Below are 14,983 nucleotides of genomic sequence, written 5' to 3' on the forward strand. Positions count from 1 at the left end.
CTGCTGACCTGTTCTTGAACTGGTGGTTGTTTTGATTTCTTTTCCGCTTGTGACTCATTTCCCTTGTTATGTTGATTGCCACCTTTTATTTCTAGAATGCCACCACTGCTGCCTTTGGACAACGTGTTCCCAGTTGCATTCCCTGTATTTGTTTTCTTAGAACTTATTGGTTTTATGTAATTAAAGTTGCATAGGGAATGAAAGGTGGCATATAAAGGTTACGTACATGTATTGCTTCCCTATCCTGTAGACACCAGACTGCACTGAGGTAAAGATTATTTGATTAACCCAAAGTTGAAAGATTTGTGAGGGTTATATGCAAAGTATAATCATATTCCAAATAGGATGTTGTTTACAAGACTGAACCAGCTCTTGACTACAGCTTGCCAGATTGATGTCACACAGCAGCAGCTCAGGACTTTTTTACCTTGCTCCTGAAATACTGGGATTTTAATTGTTCTGGTACATTGAGCAGCCAGAAATCGTGCTTCATGACCAACTCTTGTGTTTAACTCCAGGCCGTGTCCACCTCCGGTGTCCCCTCGCACGGAGTCAGCTCCGATTCCTGTCCCGACACAGGTCAGAAACTACCAACGGATTGAACAGAACCTGCATGTCATTTCCGGCCACAACACTAATCCCTATGGATCACCCAGGTATGCTGTTTGTTGGTACTCTGTGTAGCTTACAGCGCGGTCCTAAAATAATTTCACTTCCAAATTTCCTATTGGCAAAAGTTTTTAGGTTACTAGATTACAATCTAAATTGATGTGCTCTGTGTTTGTTTCACAGTGGTATGAATGGAACAGAAGCAAAGTCTTAAACTAGATGGATTAAATTCAAGTCAAAAGTCAAAGTAAATTAATTATCAAAGTATTGATATGTCACCAAATACTACCTGGAGATTCATTTTCTTGCAAGCATTTACAGGAAGATAAATAAAATAGAACTCATGAAAAACTATCCATAAAGATTGACAAGCAACCAATGTGCAAAAAAAGACAAATTGTACAAATAAAAGGAATAATGCTGAGAGCGTGAGTTGTAGAACCCTTGAAAGTGAGGCTGTTGTGGTATCACACTCACACCATTGTGATTGAAGTTAACGACCAGGCTGCAAAGTTCTGTAGTGCGTCCAGAGTCCCAACTACCACCTTGACAAAGTAACTCAAAGTGACCAAAAATTACTTGCCTTTAAGGATTTGATATCAATAAGCTTGAAAGAGTACAGAGAACATTTACAAGAATGTTGCCAGGTCTTGAGTACCTGGGAAAGGTTGAACAGGTTCGGACTTTATTCCCTGGAATATAGAAGATTAAGATGCGACTTAGTAGAGGTGTATGAAAATGTGAGGGGTCTTGATAGGGTCATTGCAAGTAGGCTTTTTCCACTGAGGTTGGGTGAGACTAGAACTAAAAGTCATAGGTTAAGGGTGAAAGGTGAAATGTTTAAGGGCAACTTCTTCATTCAAAGGGTGGTGAGAATGTGAAACAAGCTGCCAGCAGAGGTGGTGAAAGCGGGTTCAATTGCTACATTTGAGAAGTTTGGATAAATACATGGATGGCAGGCCCATGGTCCAGATGCCGGTCAACGGGATTAGACAAAATAATAGCTTGGCACAGACTAGATGGGCCAAGGGCCTGATTCTGTGTTGGAGTGTTTTATGGTTCTAAGCACGTTGCCTATTATCTTTCTAATAAATCCACTCCCAAGGAGACCAAGTGTAAGTTGCATTCTATATTTTAAAATATTAGATCTCTATCTGAGGAGGAAATACCTCTTGAATCTGAGGTGGATGGAGTAGGTAGTTGAGAAGAGGAAGCCACAGTGAATTTAGACCTCTATGCCTCCACCAGCAACGTTCTTGTCCAAATATATCAGCAGAACTTCAGTCAGACTGAAAATGAACCAATTATTTCAGAGTGTATCGCTGTGCATACTGTGGTTTAGATCATGTCTCTGCTCCAAAATCCACACATTACTAAAAATGCTGAGAAAGATCAAGTCATGGAGCACTAAGCAAAGAAACAGGCCGTTCAGCCCATCTTGCCTGTACTGTACTATTAATCTGCCTAGTTCTCAAACCTGCACCTGGACCATAGCCTGCCATCCACATACCTGTCCAAATTTCTCTTAAGTGTTGGAATTGAATTCACATCCACCACCCCTGCAGGCAGCTCAGTCCACACTCTCACCTTGTTGTTAAAATATTGGAAGAAATGATGGTGGGCAATTTTTAGCATTTGAGGAATGAGAAAATGTCCTTCGTGTTTCCTTTATTTGCTTGAGGCTGAATAGGTCTCTGCATGTTGTTGCTTGACTTTGTTTTGTTCAAACTGCAGTATGAAAAGTCAGTAGCAACGTTATTAGGAATTACTCTGTGTCCACTTATTAGGTACAGGAGTGGCAGCCAGTGTGGTCTTCTGTTGCTGTTGCCCATCCACCTTAAGGCTCGACATGCTGTGTGTTAAGAGATGCTCTTCTGCACATCACGGTTGTATTTGAGTTACTGTCGCCTTCCTGTCAGCTTGAACCAGTCTGACCATTCTCCTCTGACCTCTCTCATTAACAAGGCATTTTTAACCATTTGGTTTTTTTTGCACCATTCCCTGTAAACTCTGTGAAAATCCCGGGAGATCAGCAGATCCTGAGATAGTCAAATCATCCTGTCTGGCACCAACAATCATTCCACAGTCAAAGTCACCTAGATCATATTTCTTCCCCATTCTGATGTTTGGTCTGGACAACAACTGAACCTGTTCACCATCCTGTGTTCTTTTATGTTGCTGCCACGTGATTGGCTGATTAAATATTTGCATTAACAAGGTGTCGCTAATAAAGTGGCTGCTGAGTGCATATTTCTCTTGTTTTATATAGCCTAACAACTTTCCAGTCTCAGTTATGATTTTTAAAGTTGCTACAAGAGCTGGCCTGCTCATGATAACAAAGTAAAGCCAAAGGGAAACATTGCTATGGGTTGTTAAACAGGTCTCTTGCCATTGGAATTCGTGGGTCTGTTGTCTGGAGATTAAGAATAAAGGTGGAAATGGTCTTTTTATTTATAAGGAGTGAGAATTATTTCAACATAGGCATACTTGTTTGAGCCATTGTTGTGTAATCTGCTAAACTATAGATCATAAAGGACAGAAACAATCTTGGAAGTTATGTGTTGTGCCGCTGGGTTGGCTTTTACTGAAAATCCATGCTATAACCAGTTGTCAATCCATGGAATTGTGTGATTATAAATAGGACAAATTATCCATTAGCTGGTAATTTACATAAAAGATAATTATTCGTAAGTCAGGAAGTCTTTTATAACTGAAAGATAAATATAGGATGCACATAAACACGTGACATTCTGCAGATGCTGGAATTCCAGAGCAGTAAGCACAGAATGCTGGAGGAACACAGCAAGTCAGGCAGCACCTATGGAGGGAATAAGCAGTCAATCTTTCGAGCTGAGACCCTTCATCAGGACTGGAGAGGAAGGGGGAAGAAGCCAGAATAAGAAGGTGGAGGGAGGGGGAGGGGAGCAGGTGATGGGTGAGACCAGATGGGTGGCTGGGGGAGAGGAGGATGAAGTGAGAAGTTGGGAGGTGATTGTGGAAGAGCTAAAGGGCTGAAGGAGGAGTCAGATGAGGGAATAAGTGGTAGAGTAAGAGGCCTTTAATGTCAAAAAGGAGCTAGACTTCAGAGCAGATGAGATTTGGTTATTAGAAAGCAACCAAGAGAAAATGAGTTCAAGTGATCTGGGAAGTTGATGTTCTCCTCATCCCTGAGAATATTCAATTTGTGGATCTTTGCTCAGTACTTTTGTGCAGTATACAGCAGTGGAGTTCAGTGCTTCCAAGCAATAATACAGGAATTAAAACAAGATTCTATCCCTCTATTTTTGCCCATTGCTTTTGTAAACTAGACATCCATAAGACTACATTACGGTGGTGTATTTGAGGACTCAAATAGTGAATCAAACTTGGTACTATAGAACCATGAGAAAATCTGCAGAAGCTGGAAATTCCCGATCCAGCATGTCAGTCCATGGCCTTCTCTACTGCCACAATGAGGCCACACTCAGCTTGGAGGAGCCACACCTTGTATTCCGTCTGGGTAGCCTGATAACATGAACATCAATTTCTCTAACTTCTGGTAGTTACCATTTGCCATTCCCCGTTCCTGTTTTCCCCCCTCACTGTATCTCCTTACCTGCCCATCACTTCCATCTGGTGCTCCTCCCACTCCCTTTCCTCTATGGTCTTCTGTCCTCTCCTATCAGATTCCCCCTCTCCATCCGTTTAGTCCTTTCTCCAATCAACTTCCCAGCTCTTTACTTCACCCCCTCCTCTCTCCTGGTTTCACCTCTCACCTACCACCTGGACCTTCCTTCCCTTCCCCCACCACCTTACTCTGACTTCTCATCTCAGTTTTTTCCCAAACTGAAGAAGGGTCTGGGCCTGAAATGTTGACTGTTTACTCTTTACCTTAGATGCTGCCTGGCCTGCTGAGTTCTGCCAGCATTTTGTTGGAACTGTATAAATAATTGTTCATTTTCAAAAACAGGCTGAATAAAGTGACAGTATCATTGGCAGTTTCACTGATTATCGATAGCTTATCCAAGACTCGAATGCTTTAAACTTAACTAGTTATGCCCTACTAACCAGTCTTCCTGCTGCTTGTTAACTTGATTGGCTTTCTGTCCAGGAATCCTTCACTTTTAAAATTCAAATCCACTTTCAGCTGTCTCTATGGCCTCAGTCACTGTTATTATCTTGTGTCGAGATTTTAACAGGGCTGCTGCCTCACGTGCTGAATTCTTCCAGCAGCTCATTTTTTTTAGACCATAAGATATAGGAGCAGAATTAGGTCATTTGGCCCATCACGTCTCTTCCGACATTTCATTTTGGTTGATCTATTATCTTTCTCAACACCATTCCCCTTCCTTCTCCCAGTAACCTTTGATGACCCTACTAATCAATATCCTATCAATCTCCACTTTACCGAATGTCTTGGCCTCCGCAGCCATCTGTGGCAGTGAATTCAATAGGTTCAACAGCCCTGTGGCTAAAAAAAAATTCTCCTAATCTCCGTTCTGAGGGAATGTCCTTCTATTCTGAGGCTGTGCCCTCTGGTCCTAGACTCCCCCACTATTGGAAACATCCTCTCCACGTCCATACTATCTAGGCCTTTCAATCTTTGACAGGTTTCAATGAGATTCACCCCCCGCCCCCAATTCTTCCAAACTCGAGCAAGTACAGGCCCAGAGCCATTAAACACTCCTCATACATTAACCCTTTCATTCCCCAAATCATTCTCGTAAACCTCCTCTGGACCATCTCCAATGCCATCACATGATGTCATTGATCAAAGACCAAAAACTACTCTCGGGAGGTGTAACATGTACATTTACTGTGCTCCTGTGTTTTGTGAGTGCAGATGGTGATAGAGGAAGGGATGAGGGAGTTCAGAAATTCCCAACACCTCAGTTAGATGGAATTATTGGATTTTGCTCCAGATTCCAGCTTCTGCAGTGTCCTGTCTCTCCATGATGCAAATGTCTGTTTTGATTCATTGTTTTCCTTGTGAACCTTTCAGGTCTGGAATGGTAAAGAGATCTAATACAAGCCCAATGGGTTTCATGAAGCTTACAGGAGGGTCACCAGCTGCAGCTGATGCACCACAAAACCCAGGCCGCAGACTCTCCACCGGATCCTCCAGGCCATACTCCCCTTCACCTTTAGGTGTGTCAATGGAATACATCCAATTGTATTATATTCTTCTGTTTCTGTTGCAAGCTGTAGGAAGTCAGTACTCGTCCATTTTTAGCCCTACACAGGTACAAATCTGTCAAGAACATTGTATAAAGACAATGTCTAACCTCAAACATATTGTATTTGACGCACATCCGTGCTGACTCTGTTTGTACCTGCCCACTGCTTTGTTCTTCTACCCATGTAACAGCCCTGTTACATATTGCGTGGAGTAGCAGGATTAAACGTTTTTACTGAATCTTGTTGGCAGCAGTGCACACTGGGCAACTCACAGTGTGGGAGCTATGAAACAAGCCCACTGAGACGAAAAACAAGTACACTCAAGTCCTGCACCCAAAAGAGAGTGCCTCCCGCAAATAGGACATACCACACAATTGATTGGTCACATGTACACTGCCACGTTCTCGCAATCGATCTGATACGGTACAGGCCCTTTATTAATTTAAGGTTCCATGCATGTAGAATCTAGATTTCCTTTCTTCTATGATCAAATGATGTAATGACATTTGTAATTTTCCAATCCCAAGAGGAAAATTCCTGAACCTTTAGAGCTTTGGACATTATGTCTAATTCATCCACAATTTCATTTATTTTAATACCATGGAATAAGAAGTGTCAGGTAGAGATTTAATTATTTTAATTCCCATTCTGTCTTTGTATAGTCTTAATATTTGCGATACTTTTCTAAATGATTTATTTTGGTTCCCTTGGTTTTAGTAATCTGTTACTTCCTTCACTGTGAAAACTCATTCAAAGTGCTAATTTAATGAGCATGCTTTTTTTTCTTTTGTGGTTTTGCACCAATGTTTGGTGTGGATCTTCAGTTACCACATACACTTGTATATAAAAACATTGCTGTTAGTTTTGAAAAGTTTTCAAGACAATCACACATGCACATATGAAACTGCATCAATGTTAAAATAACTTCCTTTAAAATGATCGAAATTTGCCTTATTAATCATTCCGTTTCCGCAGTTGGCACGATTCCTGAGCAGCTTAGCCACTGCTGCTGTGGTCTGCCCCCAGGACATGACTCACGATCCAGAACACCATCAGGTGAGCATTAGAGGAAGTAAGAGTCAAGTTCCTACATGCCAGTTGCTTTATGAAATGTGAATTAATAACTATCAACTATATTGGGGCAAGTGTCTGTTCAGATGATTTATCTGACCATAGGACCAAGGTGACAAGGCTTATCCATAATCATAAGACCGTAAGATATTTGAGCTGAATTAGGCCATTTGACCCATCAACTTTGCTCGCCATTCAATCATGGCTGATCCTTTTTTCCTCCCCTCGTCAGCCTCACTCCCCAGCGGATTCCCCGTAACCTTTGATGTCGTGTCCAATGAAGAATGTATCAAGCTCTGCCTTAAATGCACCCAATGACCTGGCCTCCATAGCTACCACAGATTCACCACCATCTGGCAAAAGAAGTTTTTCCCCATCTCTGTTCTCAGTGGATGCCCCTCTATCCTGAGGCTGTTCCGTCTTGTCCTAGACTCCCACCCCCTCCCACCCGATCCTTCTAAATTCCAGTGAGTACAGACCCAGTGCTATCAAACATTCCTCGTATGATAACCCTTTCATTCCCAGAATCATCCTTGTGAACCTCCTCTGAATCCTCCCCAATGCCAGCACATCCTTACTTGGATGGGGAGCGTAAAACTGTTCATGATACTCAACATGAGGCCTCACCAGTGCCTTATAAAGCCTCACATCCCTGTTCTTGTATTCTAGACCTCTTGAAATGAATGCTGACATTACATTTTCTCCCTCACTACCGTTTCTACCTGCAAGTTAACTTTTAGGATGTTCTGCGCAAGGACTCCCAAGTCCCTTTGCATCTAATATTTTTGGATTTTCTCCCCGATTAGAAAATAGTCTGCACATTTATTTCTACTACCAAAGTACATGTCCATGTATTTTCCAACATTTTGTTTCATTTGCCACTTTTTTGCCCAGTCTCCTAATCTGTCTAAGTCCTTCTGCAGCCTACCTGTTTCCTCAACACTACCTGCCCCTCCACCAACCTTCATATCATCTGCAAACTTGGCAGCAAAGCCATCCAATCTATCATCTGAATCACTGATATACAGCATAAAAAGAAGCAGTCCTAACACTGTGGAGCACCATAAGTCACTGGCAGCCAACCAGAAAAAGATCCTTTTATTCCCACTCGCTGCCTCCTACGAATCAGCTAATGTTTTAACCAGGCCAGTAACTTACCTGTAATAGGCTGGACTGGAAGTGGAACATTTAGATGATCTAATGAGGATTAAGACATATCATCTGGATGCTAAATTAATCTGAACAGTGTTTATAGACAACACACATCAAAGTTGCTGGTGAACGCAGCAGGCCAGGCAGCATCTCTAGGAAGAGGTACAGTCGACATTTCGGGCTGAGTCCCTTCGTCAGGACTAACTGAAGGAAGAGCTAGTAAGAGATTTGAAAGTGGAAGGGGAGGGGGAGATCCAAAATGATAGGAGAAGACAGGAGCGGGAGGGATGGAGCCAAGAGCTGGGCAGGTGATTGGCAAAAGGAATGTTGGTTAAACCGTTTAGAGGACACCACTTGGTGTTTTTAGTTCCATTGAAATTGTGCACATTTGAGTCAGTTTGGTTCTTGTATATTTAAGATTAAAACTCCTTGTTGTTATCATTACAGTTCATACCTGATGGCAGCCTTTTACTGGTGTAGGTGCTGAATGAGAGTGTTTTATTAAGATTATACTAAAGAATTATTTGTTTCCTACAAATTATTTTATGAGTATCTTGTGCAGTTATTGCTGTCTGCTTGAAGTAAGCTAGTTCAGGATCAAATGAATTTACAAATACGGTACCGTTTGCATCAAAACATCGTATACTTTTTATAGATGAATTGCATTTCAAGTGTTTTTGCTGGCATTTTGATATTAGTTGAGGAGGCACTAATTTTATAAATTGTGCAGTTTATAATGTACCACACACAAAATACTGGTGGAATGCAGCAGACCAGGCAGCATCTATAGGAAGAGGTACAGTGGACATTTCGGGTCAAGACCCTTCGTCAGGACTAACTGAAAGAAGAGTTAGTAAGAGATTTGAGAGGGGGAGGGGGAGATCCAAAATGATAGGAGAAGACAGGAGGGGGAGGGATGGAGCCAAGAGCTGGACAGGTGATTGGCAAAGGGGATATAAGGCTGGAGAAGAGGGAGTATCATAGGACGGAAGGCCTTGGAAGAAAGAAAGGGGAAGGGGAGCACCAGAGGAAGATGGAGAACAGGCAAGGAGTTATCATGAGAGGGAAAGAGAGGCAAAATAAATAAATAAATAGGGATGGGGTAAGAAGGGGAAGAGGGACATTAACGGAAGTTGTAGAAATCAATGTTCATGCCATCAGGTTGGAAGCTACCCAGGCAGAATATAAGGTGTTATTCCTCCAACCTGAGTGTGGCTTCATCTCAACAGTAGAGGAGGCCATGGATTGACATAATTGGAATGGGATGTGGAATTAAAATGCGTGGCCACTGGGAGATCCTGCTTCCTCTGGCGGACATAGCGTAGGTGTTCAGCGAAGCGGTCTCCCAATCTGCGTCGGGTCTCACCAATATATAGAAGGCCACACCAGGAGCACCGGACGCAGTATATCACCCCAGCCGACTCACAGGTGAAGTGTTGCCTCACCTGGAAGGACTGTTTGGGACCCTGAATGGTGGTAAGGGAGGAAGTGTAAGGGCATGTGTAGCACTTGCTCCGCTTACAAGGATAAGTGCCGGGAGGGAGATCGGTGGGAAGGGATGGGGGGGACGAGTGGGCGAGGGAGTTGTGTAGGGAGCGATCCCTGTGGAAAGCAGAAAGTGAGGGGGGGGGGGAGGGAAATATGTGCTTGGTGGTGTAATCCCGTTGGAGGTGGCGGAAGTTACGAAGAATTATATGTTGGACCCGGAGGCTGGTGGGGTGGTAGCTGAGGACAAGGGGAACCCTATTCCTAGTGGGGTGGTGGGAGGATGGGGTGAGAGCAGATGTGCGTGAAATGGGAGAGATGCGTTTGAGAGCTGAGTTGATGGTGGAAGAAGGGAAGCCCCTTTCTTTAAAAATGGAAGACATCTCCTTTGTCCTGGAATGAAAAGCCTCATCCTGAGAGCAGATGCGGCAGAGATGGAGGAATTGCAAGAAGGGAATGGCATTTTTACAAGTAGTAGGGTGGGAAGAGGAATAGTCCAGGGAGCTGTGAGAGTCCGTGGGCTTATAGTAGACATCAGTAGATAAACTTTTTCCAGAAATAGAGACAGAGAGATTAAGGAAGGGGAGGGAGGTGTCGGAAATGGACCAGGTAAATTTGAGAGCAGGGTGGAAGTTATAATGTACTTTCTGTTTTGCAAGTGTGCTTTTTAGAAGTTTCAGGAGTTTGGACTACGTAGATATAAAAATACGAAGATCTCTCAAACAAATGTTCAAAGTTCTAACTAATATCTATAATTCTAAAAATATTTCTTATCTACCTGAACTAAACACGATATTCTTCTGCTGTATCTGGAATAGCTAATAAAAAAACTAAAATTAACCTTTTAATCTCTCCAACTTCTGTTTATTACTTTTGCTTGTGCTGTTAACAATCATTTGCTGTGAATTTGTTTTTGGAGATAACTTCTGTGAAAGAATTTAGGAACCTGCTTGGTTATAATTTGATATTTTAAAAAATAGACAATAGACAATAGGTGCAAGAGTAGGCCATTCGGCCCTTCAAGCCAGCACCACCATTCACTGTGATCATGGCTGATCATCCACAATCAGTACCCTGTCCCTGCCTTCTCCCCATATCCCTTAACTCCACTATCTTTAAGAGCTCTATCTAACTCTTACCTGAAAGCATCCAGAGAATTGGCCTCCACTGCCTTCTTGAGGCAGAGCATTCCACAGATCTACAACTCTGGGTGAAAAAGTTTTTCCTCAACTCTGTTCTAAATGGCCTTCCCCTTTTTCTTATACTGTGGCCTCTGGTTCTGGACTCCCCCAACATCGGGAACATGTTCCCTGCCTCTAGCATGTCCAAATCCTTAATAATCTTATATGTTTCAATCAGATCCTCTCTCATCCTTCTAAATTCCAGTGTATACAAGCCCACTCGCTCCAATCTTTCCACATATGACAGTCCCACCATCCTGGAAATTAACCTCGTGAACCTACGCTGCACTCCCTCAATAGCAAGAATGTCCTTCCTCAAATTTGGAGACCAAAACTGTGGTAACTTCTACTTTGAAAAAGGCACACTCGACAACTTCATGCCAAAGAAACAACTTTATCTCGAACTTCAAAACGTTACGTATATACTGAGGGTTTCACAACCCGTACGGGATGGTGGGAACACTACGTACACGAGGGCCACCAGAAGAACAACAAACGGAAGTAGACCCCCCCCCCCCCCCACCGATATCCTAATTAGTATTAACTTACATTTAATTACGCTCACATTACAACAAAAACTGCACATAATACTCCAGGTGTCGTCTCACCAGGACCCTGTACAACTGCAGAAGGACCTCTTTGCTCCTATACTCAACTCCCCTTGTTATGAAGGCCAACATGCCATTAGCTTTCTTCACTGCCTGCTGTACCTGCATGCTTACTTTCAGTGACTGATGAACAAGGACACCTAGATCCCATTGTACTTCCCCTTCTCCTAACTTGACACCATTCAGATAGTAATCTGCCTTCCTGTTCTTGCCACCAAAGTGAATAACCTCACACTTATCCACATTAAACTGCATCTGCCTACTCACCCACCCTGTCCAAGTCACCCTGCATTCTCATAACATCCTCAGCTTTTTAATTGATAATTCTCGGAATATAGTTAAATAATGTGGTCTACAGTAAGCTAAGTACATTCATAACCAAGTAGATTTGGTTTAAAGGAATGAATTTGGGGCATTGTCACTGAATCAGAATCAGGTTTATTGTTACTGACCTATGTCATGAAATTTGTTATTTTGCAGCAGAACTACAATGCGATACATAAAAGGAAACTATAAATTACAATTAGAAATATACAAATGTATGTTGTGAAGTTTTCACTGTGATAAATATCACTTGAGATTTATTTTGTTGATTTTGTGAGACTAAAACTATAACGCTGTTTCCAGGTTCACCATCCCCTCAGTCACACTTAATGGGTGCAAGACTCCAAAGTGCCCCGACTCTTACTGACATCTACCAGAGCAAACAGAAACTCCGTAAGCAGCACTCAGAGCCGTTGTATCCTCCGTCAGCGGGCTATGGATGTAGCCATTCTCCACAACCTGGTAGACCTGTTAGCCTGGGTACTTCCCCTACAAAACATATGGGAACATCTCCACGAACTTCTGACTGGCTACACAAATCTCCCTTGCCCACTATCATTGGGTCACCAACAAAGGTGCGTAAATATTAATGGTTATATTAGTCACTTCCATAGAATGAAATTGTTATTCAAATTTGCTTTGGAGGTTGGGATAGGTGTTCCGATACCTTTCAGATGAATTTCAGTTTAATATGTGTGTGCTATCATAGACTACTGCTCCACTCAAGCTACCTAAAACTCAAGCATCTTCCAATTTACTTGCCTTGGCTGCACAGCAAGAGTTAACTGAGAGTCCAGCAGTACAGTCCAAAGTCATGCTGGAGGCTAGAGAGTTGTGCATCTACCATCCACAAGCAAGTGCTAAACGAACAGCCTCTGAGAACAAAACTACTTTTGGCAGGTACCCTTCTCTTTATTATCTGGTGTCTGCGCGATCTACAGTAGCCCATGTCTGTATTATGAGCAAACAATATATATATTTTCTGGGCAAGACAGACAAGTGCCCACAGGGTTGGTGCCGATCTCGTAATGTCTGCTGGTGTGGAGTAGAGGGAGCACGTAGTCTGAGCTATAGTTGACTTGGGGTTTCCTAATTCTGATAAATTTACTTTGAACCCAGCTGCTGGCTGTCCTTCGTGGTTATGTTCTGGTTATGTTCTGTCCAGTAATACTGAAACAAGGTCATTTGGTCACATATCTCTTTGCTGTTTGTGGGCCAGCTGTGTTTAAATTAATTGGTGTGTTTCTTGTTTCTTTATAACAGTGACCTCATCCAGTTGGCTGGAAATAACTTCTTTGTCTTGAAGTTATGAAGTTCTTGATGTAAAGACAAGCTAAAAATAAAAATCTCCCCCCTCCCGCCCCCAGTAACCCCAATATGTTGGCATGTCTTAGTTCACTGTTCAGCCATAAGTTAATTACTCAAAACCTGATAAAATAATGTTAAGCCAACACATTCCTGAAGAAGGATCTCGGTCCTAAGCGTCGACTGTTTGTTCCATTCCATAGATGTTGCCTAGCCTGCTGAGTTCCTCCTACATTTTGTGTGTGTGTGTTGCTTTGGATCTCCAGCATCTGATAAAATATGTTTTGAACCTTTTTGTAGATCTGTAAGTACTGGAAAATTATCTGATCAAGCAACAAAGGCCACATTTGGAGGGCAGACCTATCAAGGAAGTACTGATAGTCTGAATACTGAGCGTCCAATGGATATAGGTAAAGAAAATTTCTCATCACAATATTATGATAATATATCTTCAATTCTGCACTTCTTTCAGATATGACTTTTGTGTTTCATCTTTTATATCTGTTGTGGGGGAAAACAAATATTTACAAGTTCCTTCCTGTCCTCTTGTTAAGGCTGTTGATAATTGTAATCGAAATTTCTCCATCAATAGAACGGTGAGGTGACCTTTTCCATATTCATTCTGCAGCAACTGCTGCAAACCTTTGATTCGCTTTCCTTCAAATTTATCACGTACACTGAAACATCTAGTGAAATGCCGGCGTTGGTGTGAGCAACCAATGCGCCCAAGGATATGCTGGGAGGTAGCCCCCAAGTGTCGCCACACTTTCTGGCGTAACAACACAGCAGGCCCACGGTGTTCAGCAGAGCAATACAGGTAGCAGCAGCAAATACAATGCACGCACACACATGCACCAGCAGCAGCACAGTTCAGATTGGATTCTGATGCTGTCTGTAAGAAGTTTGTACATCCTTCTTGTGAGCGCGTGAGTTTTCTTTGAGTGCTCCGGTTTCCTCCCACATTCCAAAGATGTCCCAGTTAGTAGGTTAATTGGACATGGTAAATTGTCCCGTGATTAGACTAGGGTTAGATAGGTGGGTTACTGAGCGATGTGACTCGTTGGGCCGGAAGGGCCTGAACTGTGCTGCATCTCTAAATAAAATGCCTGAGGAGCTCAGCGGGTGTGGCAGCACCTATGGAGAGAATAAATCGTCTATGTTTTGGGCCCAGACCCTTCATCAGGACTGTTCTGCCCACAACATTGATTGATCTTTTTTCTCCATAGACGCTGCTAGATCTGCTGAGTTCCTCCAGCATTTTGTGTGTGTTGTTCTGGATTTCCAACAGCTGCAGAATCTCTTGTGTTTTTAACAACAATTTCTTTCTGTGAGTTTTGCAAAGACAGTAGTTGAAACACTGTTCGGTGCAGAGGCGATATGTAGGTAAGGAGGCTGTAGAACACTGGTATGCTGTTGTAGTAAACATAAGAGGTTCTGGAGATGCCAGAAATCCAAGGCAGCGCACAAAATGCTGGAAGAACTCAGCAGGTCAGACAGCACCTATGGGATGGAATAAACATTCCAGCGGATTATCCGCACCCAATTGCCCACCATTGAGAACATCTACCATAAACGCTGCCTGGGCAGGGTGAAAAGCATTGTCAAGGATGCATCTCACCCTAACCATGGACTTTTTACTCTCCTCCCATCCAGTAGGCGCTACAGGAGCCTCCGCTCCCACACCAGTAGGCACAGGAAGAGCTTCTTCCCTGAGGTGGGACACTGCTGAACCTCACATCACAGCGCTAAGCAGTATTGCACCCATATTGTACTGTCTCAGTACTTTTATATTTGTGTGCTGTAGCACTTTTTTTATTCGCAGTTATTTTGTAAATAACACTAGTCTTTGTATTTCTGGTCAGATGCTAAATGCATTTCATTGGCTTTGTATCTGTACTTGGCACAATGACAATAAAGTTGAATCTAATCTAATCTAGACAATTGTTTTGAGCTGAGTTCATAAAACCATAAGACATAGGAGCAGAATTAGGCCACTCAGCCCATTGAGTCTATGCCACCATTCCATCATGGCTGATCCCGAATTCCACTCAACCCCACACACCTGCCTTCTCACCATATCCTTTGATGACC

At 42.7% G+C, this 14,983-nt stretch overlaps 1 protein-coding gene across 3 annotated transcripts in view; it reads left to right on the plus strand.

Moving 5' to 3' along the window:
- The window catches only part of ulk2 (unc-51 like autophagy activating kinase 2), a 117,728-nt gene that overhangs the window by 84,870 nt on the left and 17,875 nt on the right, over positions 1–14,983 (plus strand). For 2 of the 3 annotated variants that reach the window (XM_072243513.1, XM_072243515.1), the window contains 6 exons: positions 519–656; positions 5,591–5,736; positions 6,742–6,822; positions 11,891–12,162; positions 12,297–12,487; positions 13,193–13,302. In XM_072243513.1, the coding sequence (XP_072099614.1) occupies positions 519–656; positions 5,591–5,736; positions 6,742–6,822; positions 11,891–12,162; positions 12,297–12,487; positions 13,193–13,302 (938 nt within the window). The remainder of the gene's footprint in view (positions 1–518; positions 657–5,590; positions 5,737–6,741; positions 6,823–11,890; positions 12,163–12,296; positions 12,488–13,192; positions 13,303–14,983) is intronic. The other variant, XM_072243514.1, reaches the window with a different exon arrangement.

Source organism: Mobula birostris, chromosome 25, assembly GCF_030028105.1.
Source record: "Mobula birostris isolate sMobBir1 chromosome 25, sMobBir1.hap1, whole genome shotgun sequence".
NCBI classification, from domain to species: domain Eukaryota; kingdom Metazoa; phylum Chordata; class Chondrichthyes; order Myliobatiformes; family Myliobatidae; genus Mobula; species Mobula birostris.